Source organism: Vicugna pacos, chromosome 21 (genome assembly GCF_048564905.1).
Source record: "Vicugna pacos chromosome 21, VicPac4, whole genome shotgun sequence".
Taxonomy (NCBI): Eukaryota; Metazoa; Chordata; class Mammalia; order Artiodactyla; family Camelidae; genus Vicugna; species Vicugna pacos.
In genome coordinates, this window is record NC_133007.1 from 21,571,243 (window position 1) to 21,587,761 (window position 16,519).

At 48.1% G+C, this 16,519-nt stretch overlaps 1 protein-coding gene across 1 annotated transcript; it reads left to right on the forward strand.

Annotated features, from left to right (window-relative positions):
• Positions 1 to 3,371: 3,371 nt before the first annotated feature.
• Positions 3,372 to 14,189, forward strand: LOC102543273 (T-lymphocyte surface antigen Ly-9-like). The gene is made up of 6 exons (XM_031689190.2): positions 3,372 to 3,478; positions 6,836 to 7,186; positions 9,860 to 10,132; positions 10,399 to 10,740; positions 10,844 to 11,110; positions 13,623 to 14,189. Exons 1-6 carry the CDS (start codon positions 3,430 to 3,432, stop codon positions 13,694 to 13,696), a joined length of 1,356 nt encoding a protein of 451 aa, XP_031545050.1. The 5' UTR covers positions 3,372 to 3,429; the 3' UTR covers positions 13,697 to 14,189.
• The last annotated feature ends 2,330 nt before the right edge of the window (positions 14,190 to 16,519 follow it).

Consider the following 16,519-nt stretch of genomic DNA (forward strand, 5'->3'; position numbering starts at 1 on the left):
GGGTTCAAAAATATTGATAATAATAAAAATAATCATTAACATTTGTTGAATAATTACAATGAGTAAGGCTTTATGCTTGGACCTTTACATATGTTTTCTCTTTTAATTCCCAAATCAACCCTATTTGGTTGATACTCCTATTATTTCCATTTTAGAGATGAGGAAACTGAGGTTTCGTAAGGGAAATGTCACTGGAAGGACCTTCTTTGAATTTGTGAACATAGGTAGACACAGTCTTGTGATACTTGGAATTCAAATGAAGTATCATTTAAGTACAGCAATCAAATACAGTAAAAATCTAAAATAATGTGAATTTCCATAGACTACAGTTGGCACATGGGGTCCTGAACTCATCCAGCCCCTGTCCTTACACAGGGAAGATTAATATTCTCATTGAGCGATGGATACAAATGTATCTAGTGTTGGGAAGCAGAGAGGAGGCAAGTTGGTCCCAACATCTCTAGTTGTTCAGTGTCCTCGGACCAGGCCAGCAAATGGGTGCAAATGACCAGAAAATGTCTGGAATCCCCGCTACTGTCCTGGGAATTCAGCCAGTCACAGCCCCCAGAAGCACCTGTTTACTACGCATTGCACCCAGGTAGCGTCAAACCCCAGGCTGGGCTGCAATTTACATTCCGCAGCCACAGTGCCAAATTCAGTTGCATAGATTCACCATGAGCCCCTAACCAGCCCTTCACTGATGTTGCAGTTAAGATGATCCTGTATTTTACACAACTGCACAACCGGACTTCTTGGACTTTACTTTTAATAGTATGTAGGGTTTTAATACGTATATTCTCCTAAAGATTGGAAGACTATGAAAAGAGTATAGAATTTTGACATGGTCAATGCTCTTTACACCTAAATGGAAAGAGTGTTAAATGTCTTAAGAGCTAAAAGAGATGCAACAGAAAATCAAGTGCTGTAGCTACAGAAAAGGGAAGAATCTGGTGATATCATAGGTTGCAAGTTGAATCTAGGGGGCACAGGATTTGAGCTCCGCCTTTTAGAGGGCATGAACAAAGCAAGTAAAGAGACCTCAGTGGGTCCCATCAGCTAATGTCTCAGTGATATCTGGTCATTAGGCAACCTTCCTTGGTTGAGGAGGTACCCCAAGGAAGAGATGGGATTGAGATGACATAATTGTTTTATATGTAGTTATGAGTCTTTCAGTCCTGGAAAGATAAGGAATTCAGAATAGACACATTCAAGAAATCAACTAATAGTTTTTGTTTAAGTATACATATTGTTTGAGAAATTTAAGTTATTAAAAGAATAGCTAACTTTGTGGTTCTGATTTGAATTATGTCAGTAAGTAATTGATTAACATTTGTGATTTTAACTGGAAATCTTGTTAAGTTTATATGAAGTATTGAATATTTTAAGACAACTTAAAAATAACCATACTTACAAGTTTAATGTATTAGATTTACAAGCCTTCTTTAAGTATTTAGGAAAGTTTACTTGCTGATTAAAATACTTTAAAAGGAAATTAAATGTATTACACTTAATAGTGAGGTTTGAAGTGCTTAAAGGAACCAATTTATAAATTTATAAAATGAGTCGAATGTTATCAATAACCCCTAAAAAGGGTTGCTAAAAGTTGCCTGATAATATGATTTGTAAGCTGAATTGAGGCTGACCCAGCTTTATAATTTGCTTTTTTTAGTAAATTGAATATTAATTCCTTTTTTTTTTTTTTTTGGTGGAGGTAGGGAGGTAATCAGGTTTCTTTGTTTGTTTACTTGTTCATTAATGGCTCTACTGGGGGTTGAACCCAGGACCCTGTGCATGCATTGAGCTATATACCCTCTCCCTGAATATGAATTCTTAAAAGCAAATGGCCTATGAATTTTTTTTATTCAGAAAAACCACCCTCAAGGAAATAAATGATAATGAGGAAGTCTTACTGGCTGGAAAGAAGTTTGCTAAGGTCACATGGCCAGCAAGCAGCACAGGCAGGGTTCCACCCCAAGCACCAACCCTGAGACTAAACCATCTGTGTCACCTTATTTTTCTATTGACATGATTTTCTCTCCCATTTGCCTGTGAGCCACAGGCTTACAGAGACTTTCTTTCTTCCTTGAATCCCCAGTCACAACACAGTGCCTTTTTGGCACCCGGCAGGAGCTCACATGTGTGTTGAATAAATCAGTAAGGAGACCCTAGTGAGAGTAGCATCCTGGAGTCCGAGAGAGGGGACTATTTCAAGCAGGGAGGGCCCCAATGTCAAATTCCACCAAGCAGTCATGTAAGACAAGGTCCAAAGGATGTGATCAATAGGAGGTTGTTGGTGACCTTCTTAGAAGCAACCTGAATTCTCTTCAAGTCTTGTTGGGGCAACTGGCCTCCATATAATTGTCAAAGTCTGAGAAGTCAGGGGGCTGATAGAAGACACTAGTCACCGTCACATCCTTATGGAGATGCCAGCAGAGTCTGCATAGCCCTGCAGAGCCATCAGGACTCTTGATACAACTCCCTCAACTGTACCACCAACAGGACAAGACAGCAAAATAATACGTGACCCAGTCCTGCATGGTTGGATGTTGAGGTGGTCCCCAAGGTCTTGTCCCCTGGACTCTTCCAGCCTTGTTCCTGTGCTCAAGGAGCTCCAGGCAGCCTGCGCTTTCCTCATTTCTGTCCTTGGGCCATTCTGGGCTTGCTCTTCTCTGCCTGCCGACTCAGTGTCTGCCCATGTGCTCACCAAGCATGTAGGAACTAAGCCCTTAGTGTATGCTGACACTGAGCTGGTCACTGGGACTTGAAAGATGAAAATGGTACGACTGCCCTCAAGGGAGGCTGGAAGTCACTGGGAAGAGTGTGCAGATAAGCATACATTTATGGAACAGCAGGGTAAGTGTTACCATAGAAGTGAGGACGGGGAAACTGAGAGGCCCAGAAGAGGGCACTGTTCTAGCCTGGGGTTTCAGAGAAGACTTTCCCAAGGTGGTGATGACTTTGGTGGGGGATAGGAGGATGTTAGGGGGAGGTAAGTGAAGCAGGTGGCAGGGATCTGGCAATCCAGTGAGCTGAACTGCAGGAGCCAATTTATAACTGTGAGAAATCATCAGGTGTGTGGGGGAGTCTGAATGTGAGACTTGGTGACAGAACATGAGGCCAAGAGGTTGGCAGGAGGTCAGCAGATCCTGAAGGTTTTTGTCCAGTAGGGCTGTGACCCTGGACTTTACCTTGTAGTGGGTGGGGAGCCTTGGGAGGGTTTAAAGCATTGTCAGCCTTGGCTTTAAATAACTCATTCTGGTGCCTCTCACACATCTTTCTTTCACATCCCCTTATTTTCATATGCTATGACTCAAAAATTACATGTGATTAAAGAGGTGAACTCCAAAAACAGGAAACACTTGAAGGCTGACACTGCATTTGCACAGTCCATCAGCTGTTGTCAGGCAGGCCAGTCTGCTGGTGAATATCATGGGCCTTTCTCTACCATGGTCCTTGCTCCTCCTTGGTCTTCTCACTGGTAAGTCTATCTTTGCTGCTATCTTCCAGGCACCTCTACCTGCCTACATGTTGGGTTTCTCCAGCAATGGGTAATTTTCACTGAAAATGCTGCCTTCCTAAGAGCCAGAAGTAAGTGGTTATGTATGTGTGTGTGTGTGTGTGTGTGTGTGTGGGAGGATGCTTGTGCTGTTACCTCAGGCCACACAACCCAGATTGTGTCCTTGTCACCCTCATATTTCTTCTGCTAATGAGCCACGAGGAGCCTGGACGTCCCCAGAGAGACTGATGGTGGGCCCATGAGATAGAGGATCCTCCACAGCCAGTTCCAAGACCTGCCTCTTGTCATTTCAATCCCCTTATGTCTTTCCCCTTCCTGCCTCTCCTGCCAGCCCCTGACAGTCACTTTCATGGTGAATTGACTTTCCTTTCCCATAAATGACTTCAGCAGGAGATCTCAAACTTGGCACCTTGCCGCTGTTCCCCTCCCTCTTTGTTTTTCCTGCTCACCCCACCCCCAGGGACCTGAGTGGTGGCAGGGGATAGGCTTGGGGAATAGAGCTCTTGAGAAATCTACGGTGACGAACCAGGTTCTGCTCTTGGTCTCCAGAGTTGCAGGCTTTCATTCTCCTTCAGGGGGAAACTGGGTAGAACTGATTATCTGAGTCACCTGTCTTCAGGGTGGCTCCCACCCCAGCCTTAGGGATGTCTCCTAGCCCACTATAAAATCCCTTAGATGTGTTTAAAACTTGGCAATTTATAAAGAACTTTTATTTGAATTAAAACAAATCTGATCCCCACAACAATCTTGTGATGTAGATAAGGCAGATAGTATTATGCCCCTTTTACAGATGATGGACTGAGGCTCAGAGAGATTAGGGGACATCTTTTGACACATGGCTGGTAATCTATGAAAATGGAAGTCAGAGGAGCCCAGGTGTGGGACTGAGCAGTGACAGGGAAACTCAAGAACCACATTGTCCCCAACCAAAGTCAGAGAATTGAAACCCAGAGGTTAGATTCTTGGAAATTTCCCCTCGCCCCCACTTTCCTATCCCCCCACAGAGCAAGCACATCCGTGAGCTTTCCTTCCTCCGTGGTTTCCAGTTCAGGCCCTTGGAGTTCACTAGCCACCAGGGCATCCCTTGGGCATATGGCAAAAGAATAAGACAGGTCTTGCCTTAAAAATCTTCACATTCCTGAGGTTCAATTCTAGAAATGTCTATTGAGGTCTCTTGTGTGCCGGGCCTAAGGAGTGTGTGTGGTAGGGGTAGGGGTGGGTGGTGCACAGAGAAGAATTAAGTGTGGTGAAATCTTGCTGCTGGTGGCACAAGGCAGTCATGAGAGAATCCGCTTTGGGGTCAGGCGAAATTGGGGTTCATCTGGATTCTGCTGCTTCCTCGGTAGTGACTCTGGGCAAGTAGGTTTCCTAAGCTCTTTGAGTCTCATGGTCTTTATTTGTGAAGTGGGAATAAGAATATCTGCCCTGCTAGTTCTTCCCTTCCCTACCTTACTTCTCCGACAGGAAAGGTTAAATAAAATAGCATACTTGGCACAGGGTCTCGCACTGGGGAGTCATGTCCTGATCTGATCTCTTTGTGTCTCTTTCTCCTCAGTTGAATCCAGGAATAGGATTCAGAAAAAGAAGCTCTACACACACCCCACTGCATCTAACCATGCGGCTAAACCATCAGCCTTACTTTACTTTATTGCTCACATATTAATTCCCTTTCTACCATCTCCTTTCCTGGGGGAGCTCAGGAACTATTGGGAAAGACCAACAACACAGCCATTTGTATGAGGCAGAATGAAGTAAATGCCTAAAACCAAACAAGCCAACCAAATCCCAGGCTGAAGGAAACCAAAGGGAGGCGTGGCCAGACCGGAAGTGTGGAGCTCAGCTAAGGCTCCGGACAGGCAGCAGCACGTGAACTAGGCTTTGAAAGTTACTGTGCTCCAGGGTGAAGGGCGAGCACACCTGCTTAGTCCAGGTGGAATTCCTCCAGGCTAGACTTCAGGTCCTGGGCCAGCCTGGGACGTGGAAGGTTCATCTGGTGCTAGCAGCCTCTGTCTTGCCCCCTTCCAGCCGGCTTGCATGATCCTCCAGGTGGAGCCAGAATAGCCCCATGGCAGAAATGAGCACCAGGGCATTCGGTGGATTGTGAGATGGGCACACAGGACACTGCACCTCCCCCAGTGTGGGGTGCCCACTCCCACAAGACGGCCACCACTCCCCTGCCCCATCACTATAGCTACTGTCAAAGGATTTCTCAGTTCCACTTTTGGCAGAGAACCTCACCACCTGGCCTAGGAATCGGCAACGTAGCCAGTGCTCTGGATTTCGGTTTGATTCAGGATCCGGGTCAGGCAGCCTTTTCTCTTTAAACAGCTGTGCATACTTGAGTTGGTTTCAGACTTTCTGCCTCCTGGGACTGTGTGTTAGTGTTACAAAAACTGTCTAACAGAAATGGGTCATGCTACTTAGGAGTGTTTCTCCCACACCCCAACATTTTCTCTATGAGAGCACTAACTTGTTTTGGTGAGGATACAGATGAGATGGAATAAGTCACCAACTTATTCCAGTGACGTCAAGTGCCAACAGTGAGGCCTTTACTTGCATTATCTCATTTAACACTCACAAAATCCCAGGTGAGAAAACCAGGGCTCAGAGAGGTTAAGCAACCTGCCTAAGGTCACACAGCTAATGCCTGCAAGGGCTTGAACTCAGGCAGTCTGTCTAGTGCCCTGGTGCTTACGCTCTTCTCTCAAGTACATTACAGGCTGATATCCAAATGACTGTCCCACTGACCACACTTAACCTGGCTTGGCCAGCACAGCACAAGCCCTCCCCCTGCTCTAGAAAGATCTATTCCCAGATTTCTGGCTGGGCCTCAGAGGAGCTGGTTTCTGTTTCAGAAGTGGCCAAGCAAGCAATCATGGGGGGTGCTGCAAGGCAGTTTGTGCTGTGGGCGGGGCTGGACGAACTGAGTTCGGGCCCTGTTCCCTGAACTGGCAAGAAAGAGACAGAGTAAAAGTAGAGCTCATCCCTTTGGGACCCTCCCAAGAATGTTCTTTGCTCTCCACGTCACTTCGTACCTGCAACCCTTAGGACAGCCTTCATCGATCATTTCCTTATTTGTTATTTAATTAATGTAAAGGCTGAAGAAGACCGCTCTGGCATGGAGGAATGGGGAACATGACTTGTGTTTCAGGTCTATCATGAACTCACTGTGTGGTCTTGAGCAAGGCAACTGAATTCCGTGGGTCTCTGTTTTCTCCCCTGCAAAATAGGAATAATCATCACTGCCCTGACTCTCAGGCCTGCTGTGAGCCTCCGACGTAATAAGCTGCTTCTGAAGCTTCTGTTCTGTGTCTGCAGGACCAGGGGCTTCCGGAGAGGACTCAGCCCCCGTGGTGGTAACTGGGACCCTAGGGGGGTCTGTCATTCTGCCCCTGCAGCTGCAGGATGAACAGCAGGTGGAGAGTATCCTCTGGATGTGTCGTTCGGTCCCCAGGGCTATAGCCACGATAACCCTGGTAGAAGCTGGAGGGCCAGATGCCTTTTACCAAGCGGAAACGCCATACTGGGGTCGTTTGAGTGTGGTGGGGCCAGGCCGCTCCCTGCAGATCAGCGGCCTGACCTGGGAGGACGCAGGGCCCTACCGAGCCCACGTTAATCTGCGGAATTCCCGCATCACCCACACCTGGGAGTACAGCCTGCGCATCTACGGTGAGTGTCCGGGGGATGGCGACAGGTAGGCGTGGGCAGAGCCAGTCTCAGTCATTTTATAGCCTTTCCCACTTCTCTTTCCCACTTCCCTTCCCTAACATTTATAATTTTCTTTCTAGTTTCAAGGCTAACGTGTTCACTGAGAAAAACATGTAAAGTAGACTTGCCTGGGAGAACATCCAGAAAAATACTGGGGCCCAGGATGTGCCCCAGACCATTTGCAGCAGAACCTCTGGGTCTGTAGAGGGCAGAGAATGGGATTTCAGGTCCTGAGAACCAGGTTTTGCCACAACCTACCTGTGCAGTCTTGAGCTTCCTCTTTGCTAAAGTAGGAATGCTGCCTTCTGTGAGAATGACATTCATGTGAAAGAGCCTCGTAAAGCTCTGTACAGATGTACGAGAACACTATTATTATACTCCTTAACGAAATTTAAACAATTGTTTTAGCAGGGAAACTACGAAAGAGGGTGAGTGGAGGCAAGGGGAGGGTGTGCCAGGCAAAAGTGGCAGCAGTAAGAAAGGCCAGGGCCCAGCGGATTGGGCCAGTGAAAACACGGTCAGGCGCTTTTAGACTCAGGCAGCTTATTACTAATATTGACAGTGAGAGTGACCGATGGTCCCAGGTCCCTGGGTCCTTGTCCCACACCTCAGAAAGGATGACACTGAAATAAAAGAGGCTGGATGACTGCAGTGGGAGTTGCTGAGGAACCAATTCTCGACTGCAGAGGAGAGGTTTTATAGTCTGCTGCCCTGTTCTGCGGGGGTGGAGCCGGAAGCCCTGCACCTCATGAGAAGCTGCCTTATGCCAGCCCCCTAGGAGAGATCAGTGGGAGGCCAGTGAGAGATGGCTTCAAGGTAACATCTCAGAGGCCACCCTCCTCTTGTGTTCTGGGAGGCTCACAAGGCATTTTTTAAGACTCAGGTTAGCTGTGGTTCCAGTCTTTCCCTGGGGAGCAGGATGCCATGGGTGGCAAGGTCACCAGGAAGCCATGGCAGAGCTGTTCCCCTACAGTGGGTGGTAGGACAGGTACTGATGATGAGTGAGGATGAACACAGGGAAGCTAAGTCATGGAGGGAAAGTGGAGAACTTTCTCAGACCTCTTCCCTGGGTTGTATGACAGGAATGATTCCTATTAGATGAAGGCTTTTTTTTTTTTTTTTTTTTTTTTTTTAGTGAGGGATGATGGAATTGCCTCTAGTCAGTTTCACATGGTTTGCGAGAAAGCATTTCTGCCATAAACTGGCCAGGGATGGCTGTGGCCCATTCCTCAGATGGGATAAGGGAATGATGGGTGGGGGGCTGCTGGGACCTGGGGTAGGATTATTCACCCCAGAGGTGGTGGCAGAACCCCACTTGCTATGCTGATGGTCATCCTGGCAGGACAAGCTCAGTGGGGATTCTGGACAGGATATGAGGCTGTGCTAACCAATTGGAGGTATAGTCTCCCAGAGAGTGTCCTCGGGGCTGATGCTCCAGAGGCAACAGTGATGATAAGGGGTCAGATTTTCATCCTTTGCAGGGTAGTTCCCAAGTTATTGGAGCTTCATAACAGCCTTGCTAGCAGGCAGGAAGTTTTTATTTTGAGGCTGAGGAAATTGAGTCTCAGAGGAAAAATGACATACCTATGACACAGAACTAGATCTGGGAACAGAGCTCTGGTACCTCAAGGCCACATCCTGCATGGAACCCTGGTTCTCCGTGTTTCTTGTATGTCACTGTATTTATCTGCCTGAGCTAGAGAGGACACTGGGGAGAAAAGGGCCTGCAGAAGAAGTCACAGGGGAAGGGTTTAGACCCCAGGGTCTGGTCCATGGAAGACACACTGGGGTGAGGCAGCAGCAGGTTACCCCGCAGTGAAAATGTCTAGCTGATCTTCTCCTGGGGAGACATTCTGGGCTGTGTGGTCCTATTTTGCCCAGTTGAGCTGCCTCTGGGGCTGCTGTCAGGTGGGCAATAGTAGAGCAGCCTTCTCCCCAGCCCTGTGACTTGTTGAGACTGTCCTGATTGTCTATTGTCTGCAGCTGTTCTTGCTGCCGCCCCAAACCCTCCTGGTTCTGGCGTCGAGTGGCAGGTGGGCAAATAAAGGCAGTATGGATACCTTACGGAGAGCATCCGAGTGCCTGGTCCTGGGGGAAGAAGGGATGGAGTGGAAGTTGAAGGGAATGCTGGGATGTGGGAAAAATCTCCGAGGCACAGGGCCATATCCTCTGGAAGCCTTGTTCAGCATCTGGATGCTCAGTGAATACTGCAGAGCCCTCTACTGGGGAAAGATGTAATTACAACACAGTTCCATACTTGACGGTACCTAGAGTTTTCATCGGCAGTGCAAGGGTGGGAAAGCCCGCTTTAAGTCAGATCCACTGGGCTTGGGTCCTGGATTCATCACTTAATTGATGAGACTCTGGGCAAGTTACTTTAAGCTCTCTGAACCTGTTAAATAGAGTAGGTATAACACCTTCTCTATCTACTTGGGGGAATCCAATGAAATATTAAGTGACATGCCTTGTAAAGCCCAAAGCTCTAGAATAGATGAGAGCAGATCTGCCTCTCCTGTTCCTTATGCGTACTCAGGATTGTGCAGGGTCTTGGCAGCAATCCCCCCTGCTTCTGCCCTGAAAGGAAGGTCCAGACCAATTTTCCAGTCCTCAGTTTCTTCTGTTTTGCACGTACAGAGCAGCTGGCCCGTCCCCGGGTCACACTGAGTTCCAGGATCAGTGGGAACGGACACTGTCTCGTCACCCTGACATGTGTGGCAGAGAGCAGAGGAGGCACTGTGACCTACAGCTGGACACCCCTGGGGCCCCGGACTGTTGTGTCCCATGGAGGAGCTGTCCTCAGTGTCTCCTTGAGGCCTGGGGACGGTGCTTTGAACTTCACCTGCGTGGTCAAGAACCCCGTCAGTAACAGCACTTCCCTCCCCGTCTCGGTGCCGCCCTCGTGCACAGGTGCCTGGAACCTGAGCGCATGCTCTGCACAGCAGCTCTGCACACAAATGGAGGACGGAGGAAGGGGTCCTGTCCCCTTCAAGTCCTGAGAGAGGGGGTGGGCCAGGGTGGGTCCATGTGGTGAGGGAGAGGAAGGAGAAGATCCACTGGAGGCGATGGGGAGGGGGGAGGGGCCTGGGCAGGAAGGGCTTATGGGATATGTGCGTGCCCTGAGTGGGCAGGCAGACCCTGACACTGAAGCTGTGGTTTCCTCTCTCTGCCTGCAGGGCCAGGAGTCCTGGGAGGGGACATGGTAGGGGAGATAGTGATCGGCATGCTTGGGAGGTCAGCCGTTCTGCCCCTGGAGGTCCCAGCAGGGCAGGAGGTGGAAAAGGTTACCTGGATATCTCGAAGACTTGTTGCAATTTTGCAGCCAGGACCAGCAGGCAAACCAATCCTGGCTGCTGGGACTCAGGGGCCCTACAGCAGGCGACTGAGCGTCCCCCGCCATGACTACTCTCTTCAGATTAGCCCCCTGCAGCCGCAGGACTCTGGCCCCTACAGAGCCTGGATGACTCTGCATACTCCCCCGATCAACATCACCAAGGATTTCACCCTGCGCATCTATGGTGAGGAGGGTAGAGGGCCTACACTTGAACTTTGACCTTTCCTCTCTTCCGTGTGGCTGGACCAGAGCTTTCTCACAGCTTGAATCTTCCCTTCTTGGCACAGAGAGGCTGCAGGAGCCCACTATCACGGTCAGCTCTCAGACCATGAAGGATGGGACCTGCTTCATCACCCTGGCCTGCTCGCTGGACCAGGCTGGAGAGGATGTTCAGTACAGCTGGGACCCTCGCGGCCAGGGAGCAGTTGTGTCACATGGGGGGACCACCCTCAGTGTCTCCTGGAGGTCTGGGGTCAGTGACAGCTATCGCTGTGCTGCCAAGAACCCCGTCAGCCAGAGCTCCAGCTCCATCCCTACCAGCTCCCTCTGCTCAGGTAATGACTTCCTTCTGTGACCCTCTCCCTCCCAGACAGATTCTCAGCATCCCTGCCTGTCATCCTTAGGGTTCTAAGAGTAGCTGAAGAGAAGGAGGGCAGGATTAGTTTGCAGCAGGGAGTGTCTCTGGGTGGCAGGAGATGTGGGCTCTGGAGCCACCGTCCTGCTCTGTCCACCTCCTGTCCATTGGCCTCAGACCCCTGGACTAGCGGCAGACTCAGTTGGGTATTCAGCTCTTTCCTGGGACTCTCTGAGGAAAGGTGCTCCCCCCCTCCCCACTCAGTCCTGCAGAGCCCACGGAGGAGGGGTCCCAGACCTTGCTGCCTGTGTCCTCAACAAGCCCCAGCCCCTCCCCTCACCCAGAGCTGCCCTGGGAGCGTAGCTGAGAGTGTGCCTCTGTGGCAGGCAAGGGTGGCCTCTCTTGGTTTCTACAGGCCATGGCAGGAAACCCCCTTAGTCCAAACACATTCTGTCCCTCTCTTCTTCTTGGCTAACTTGCAAATATTTGCTCTGCTCCCTGTCTTCAGTTCCTCATCAACTCTTCAACCCCTGGTGGCTGGTTTGCCCCCAGTGGCACCCTGATTACTGAGGTCAGGGGCTACTCCTCAATTCTGTTCTTCTCCACCTGCTCTCCTCACCACGCGTGCTGCCCTCTCCTGGACTTCTGCTCACGGGTCACCATTGTCGGCTGAAACAAATGCTCAGCCTAAAAGTTGAGAGTTATGTTTTATTTGATGGGAGGACTCGAGCCGGGATGACAGCCTCTCAAATCGCTCTGAGGGGCTGCTCCAAAGGGGTAGGGGAGGAGCTAGGAGATATAGGAGCTTTACAGGAGCAGGTAGTTGGAACAACAAAAGATTACTTGTTATCTAAAGAAAACCAGGCATCTCAAGTTAAAGAATTTAGTGTTTTTCTAGGTATGGGAGGAAGCAAACATTTGGGCTCACTGAATTCATTCCTTTGACAAGCACCTAGCTATCTAGGGCCAGTGTCCTGTCCTTTCTTATTCTGAGTCCCCTCAGGGTGCACCACTGTGAGTGGCTGCAGAGGCTGGGCTGCAGGCTTGCTTTCACTGGGCCGATGACTTAATGGCTTCAGCATTCTTTGTTTACTGACACGGTTTTGCAGTATTTTTCATTCACACCATCTTTCTCAGGACTGATGTTGCCCCATTCCCAGGCCTCTCCCCACTCCTCTTGTTTTCTTCCTGTCACCAAAGGCAGAAAGCTGGACGTCATTTAGAGCTCTGTCTTCCCCACAGCTACCTTCCACTGCTCACGTGGGCCTCACTTCACATCTTCCTCGCCTGGTCCCCTAATTCCTCTTCCTTCCCAATTGCTCTCCGGATTGGGGGTTAATTCTCAATGAAAGAAGTGCTTGTGTTTCTTTTCTGCTTAACACCCTTTGATGTCTGCCCGCTATCTAAGGTATAAATATTCTAATACTGTGAAGGAAAAGCCCAGCTGGGCTAACAAGCTAAGTCACAAATCTAAGTGTAACAAGTGTCAGATTACTGATCTGAGTTCTGCTGGGCTAACTCATAAATCTAAAGTTTAGTGTCAGTCTATTGGGCTAACGAGCTCAGTCACAAATCTAAGTGTGATAAGTGTCGGTTTACTGATGTAAGTTCTGCCGGGCTAACTTGTAAATCTAAAGTTTAGTGTCAGTTTACTGGGCTAACAAGTTAACTCGTAAATCCAAGCTCAACAAGTGTCAGTAACGTGATCTGTTCCAAATTGATAAGCTCCAGTGTACTGATTCCTTGTTTTTTGTTGTTTGAGCCTTATTGGCTAATAGCCCATACTTGTAATTAACCCTACAAAACCTCATGCACACGTCTTGGAGGTGCTCAGAGCTTCGGAGCAGAAGCCCCTCTGAGCCCGCCGGCGTAATAAATCTGAGTACTCCAACCCTCCGAGTGGTGCTTGTTTCTTGGCTGGCCTGTCATTTCCATAACAATACCTCTTCACTCATAAGCAACACACATTTACAGAGCATTTTAAAGGCGCCCTGTGTTGTTCTAGTCATTGAAATCAATGAAGAAGAGGTCCGGATAAATTCCCACCCCTCAGGGAACTCAGTTACAATCGTCACAGATTGCAGCCATCCCTAGTAAATGACTTTAGCAGAGCACTGCTCTTGCTGGATAATGGCCTTTGTGTGTGTGTGTGTCTCTTCCATTGAAAGGTGACAAAGTCCACGCTCACCCTTCTTTGCGTGTAATAGGTGTTCAAAATGTGGATCTGACAAGTATTTAAGGAGCAGCCTGTAACAGGACACAAGGAAACAGGATAATTGTCTTCAGACATCCCCACTCTCCCTCCCTGTCCAGCTCTGATGAAATGATGGACATTTCAGCTCCAGCCCCAGATTTGGCTTCCTCAAGGGTCCTCTAGTCCACATCTCTGACTTTTCTTCCTGAAAAACTCCTTCCCCTGTTTCCTTGTCTTCCCGTCTCTTTTCTTCTCTTCCTCTTACCCTATTTCTAACCTGTGGTCATTGTTCATTCAGCCTCCTTCCTACCCTGCTCCTTGAGGAAAGAATTTCTTCTCTTTTTGATCCTGGGAGCTTGGCATATTGAATAGATTTGACCTTGACATGTGGAGAAGCCAAGAAGAGGAATGTGAAAAGGAGGTCATCCTGTGAGACACAGAGATAAGGAAGTCTACACAGAGATAAAGGAGTGTGACCTGATACCAGCATCTCCTGGTGTGAGTGAGTGAGAGAGGGACATTGTACTGATGAAGGCATAAAACTGATTTCATTTGCAAATTGAGTTCAAAACAACCTAGAAACTGCTACGTATCTTCTGTTTAAAATAATCTGTTTGTGCTTTATTTAATTGTGTTTTAAAATGTTCACAAAAAAGAGGGCTTATTCATATAAGAAAAATTGAAGTCTGAAACATAATTAATATATTATAATAAAACAATTAATAAAATTATTAAATATTGTGCATATATGTTACCTTTTGCTAACATTTGAGTGAATAGGCACCGAGGGCCCAGATTCAACTCAAATTTCATCTCCTGGGAGCAACCTTTTGACCACCTTATTTAAGTAGATCTTCCCTGTTATTCACAGTCATTGTACCCTGTTTGATTTTTGTCAAATTATCACTATTTGCAAATATATATTTATTTGTTAATTTACTTGTTTGTTGTCTGCTTCCCCCACAAGACATTTAGCCTATGAGGATAAGAACTGTATCTGTTTTGTTCACAAGTGTAAACCAAAAGGGTAATAGAATTCCTAGCTTACAGTAGATATTTCAATCATTTTTTAAATGAATGAATTACTAAATAGATGAGAGTTGAGAATATTTTCCTTAAGATTTGAAGACTATCAGGAAATTCCATAAAAATCTGGGGTCTATACCATTGTGTGTGTGTGTATGTGTGTGTTTTTTTCTTTCTGCTTTTGATAAAAAGGAGAAAATGGAATCTTTATCTTAAAATTTCCTTGAATGATCAACAGCTAGCAAAAGAAAGAAATTTTAAAAAGAAGTCTTTTCTGGGAGGTCCTGACAGCGAGCTGCTCTGAAGTGCTAAAGAGGTTGATCTAGAGTTTGAATCATATACAAACAACGCAACCAAAAGTATAATTCAGGTGAGAGAGATACCCTGAACCTCTCTTCTTCTATTTTGACTCAGTTGATTACCTTGGTTCCTATTTCACTTACAATGAGGATTGACAACCCATTACACACAAAGCTTCTGGTCAAGTAGTTAGTGATTTATTCCAAAATATAAATGGACAGCTGGGATCACAAAATATTTGAGGATAAATATGTTCTATTATGAAAGATAGTCTCTAAATAAATGGAATCATTTAAAAAAAAAAAGGAACTTTGGAGAGAGATAATGCAGGGAGCAAGAGAAAATGAAATAACCCCCTCCCCAAACCTATATTTAATATTCTTAGAAATGTATGAGAAGACATTGCATTTAAAAACAGGAATAGAATGGAAGATGGTGGAGTAGGAAGACCCTGAGCTCACCTCCTCCCACAGGCACACCCAAATCACAACTATTTACAGAGCAATTATTGATGAGAAAAACTAGAAGCCTAGCAGAAAAGATCTTCTGCAACTAAAGATATGAGGAAGGAGCCACAATGAGATGGGTAGGAGGGGCAGAGACAGGGTATAGACAAGACCCACACCCCTGGGGTGGGTGACCCACAGCTGGGAGGATAATTGTAACTGTAAATGTTCTTCCCAAGGAGTGAGTGATCTGAGCCTCATGTTAGGATCTGTAGCCCAGGGTTCCTGCACCGAGAAGATGTGCCCCAAAAATGTTTGGTTTTGAGGGCCATCAGGGCTTACTTTCAGGAGAACCAGAAAGCTGTGGAAAACAGAAACTCTGCTCTTAAAGGGTACACACAGGATCTCACACACCCGGAGACCAAAGGCAGAAGCAGTCATTTGAAAGGAGCCTGGGTCATACCTACCTGCTGATCTTGGAGAGCCTCCTGGAGGGGCAGGAGGTCACCCTGGGTTCATGGACACTGGTGGCAGCCGTTTTGGAGAATTTGTTCTACCACGTGGGCACTGGTGCTGACAAGCACCATTTTGGAATCCTCTCTCTAGCTTATTAGCACTGGGACCCGGCCTAGCCCACCAGCCTGTTGGCAGCAGTACTGGCATGCCCTGGGCCAAGCAGCTAGCTGGGCAGAGAGTGACACAGCCCCACCTACCAGCAGGCCTACTTCCTTAAGGCCTCGTGAGCCCACAGGCACCTCCTCCTGAGGTCCCAAGACCCAGACTCTCACACCAGTGGGCTGGCACTAGCCCTGGACCAGCCTCACCCGCCAGTGGATAAGCACTAGCACCAGGACCCCTTAGGCCTCAGCCCCAACTGCCAGCAGGCTGAAACATCAACTTTGGGACCCCCTGGGCCTTGCAGGCAGAGACCCTGAGATCCGGATGTGCTCACAGTGAGCCTGCACTAGTCCCAGGACGTGGCTTCACCTACCAGCAGGCTGATACCAGCTTTGAGACACTTTGGACATCTTAGCCAGTTGCCCCATGATCCAACCCCACTCACTAGCAGACCAACACTAGATCTGGGAACCCTGGCCCCATAACTACCCACTTCAGAACACAGCTCTGCCCACCAGTGGGCCAGGACTAGCCCCTGGGCCTCCTGGGACTACAGAGCCAGCAGCATCATGGCCAGCCCTACCCACCAGTGGCCAGCAGCCTCTGCACAAGACAGGCCTGGCAGCCAACTGGGGGCCAGCCACACCTATCAGACCACCCACAGTACTCAGCCTGTCACAAGATAAGGACTCATGGGGCCCAAACAGGGTGCACTCTAAAGCATATAGCTCTGATGACCAAAGGAGTGTGCTGCTGGGACACACAGGACATCTCCTACCAAAGGCCACTTCTCCAAGGTCAGGAA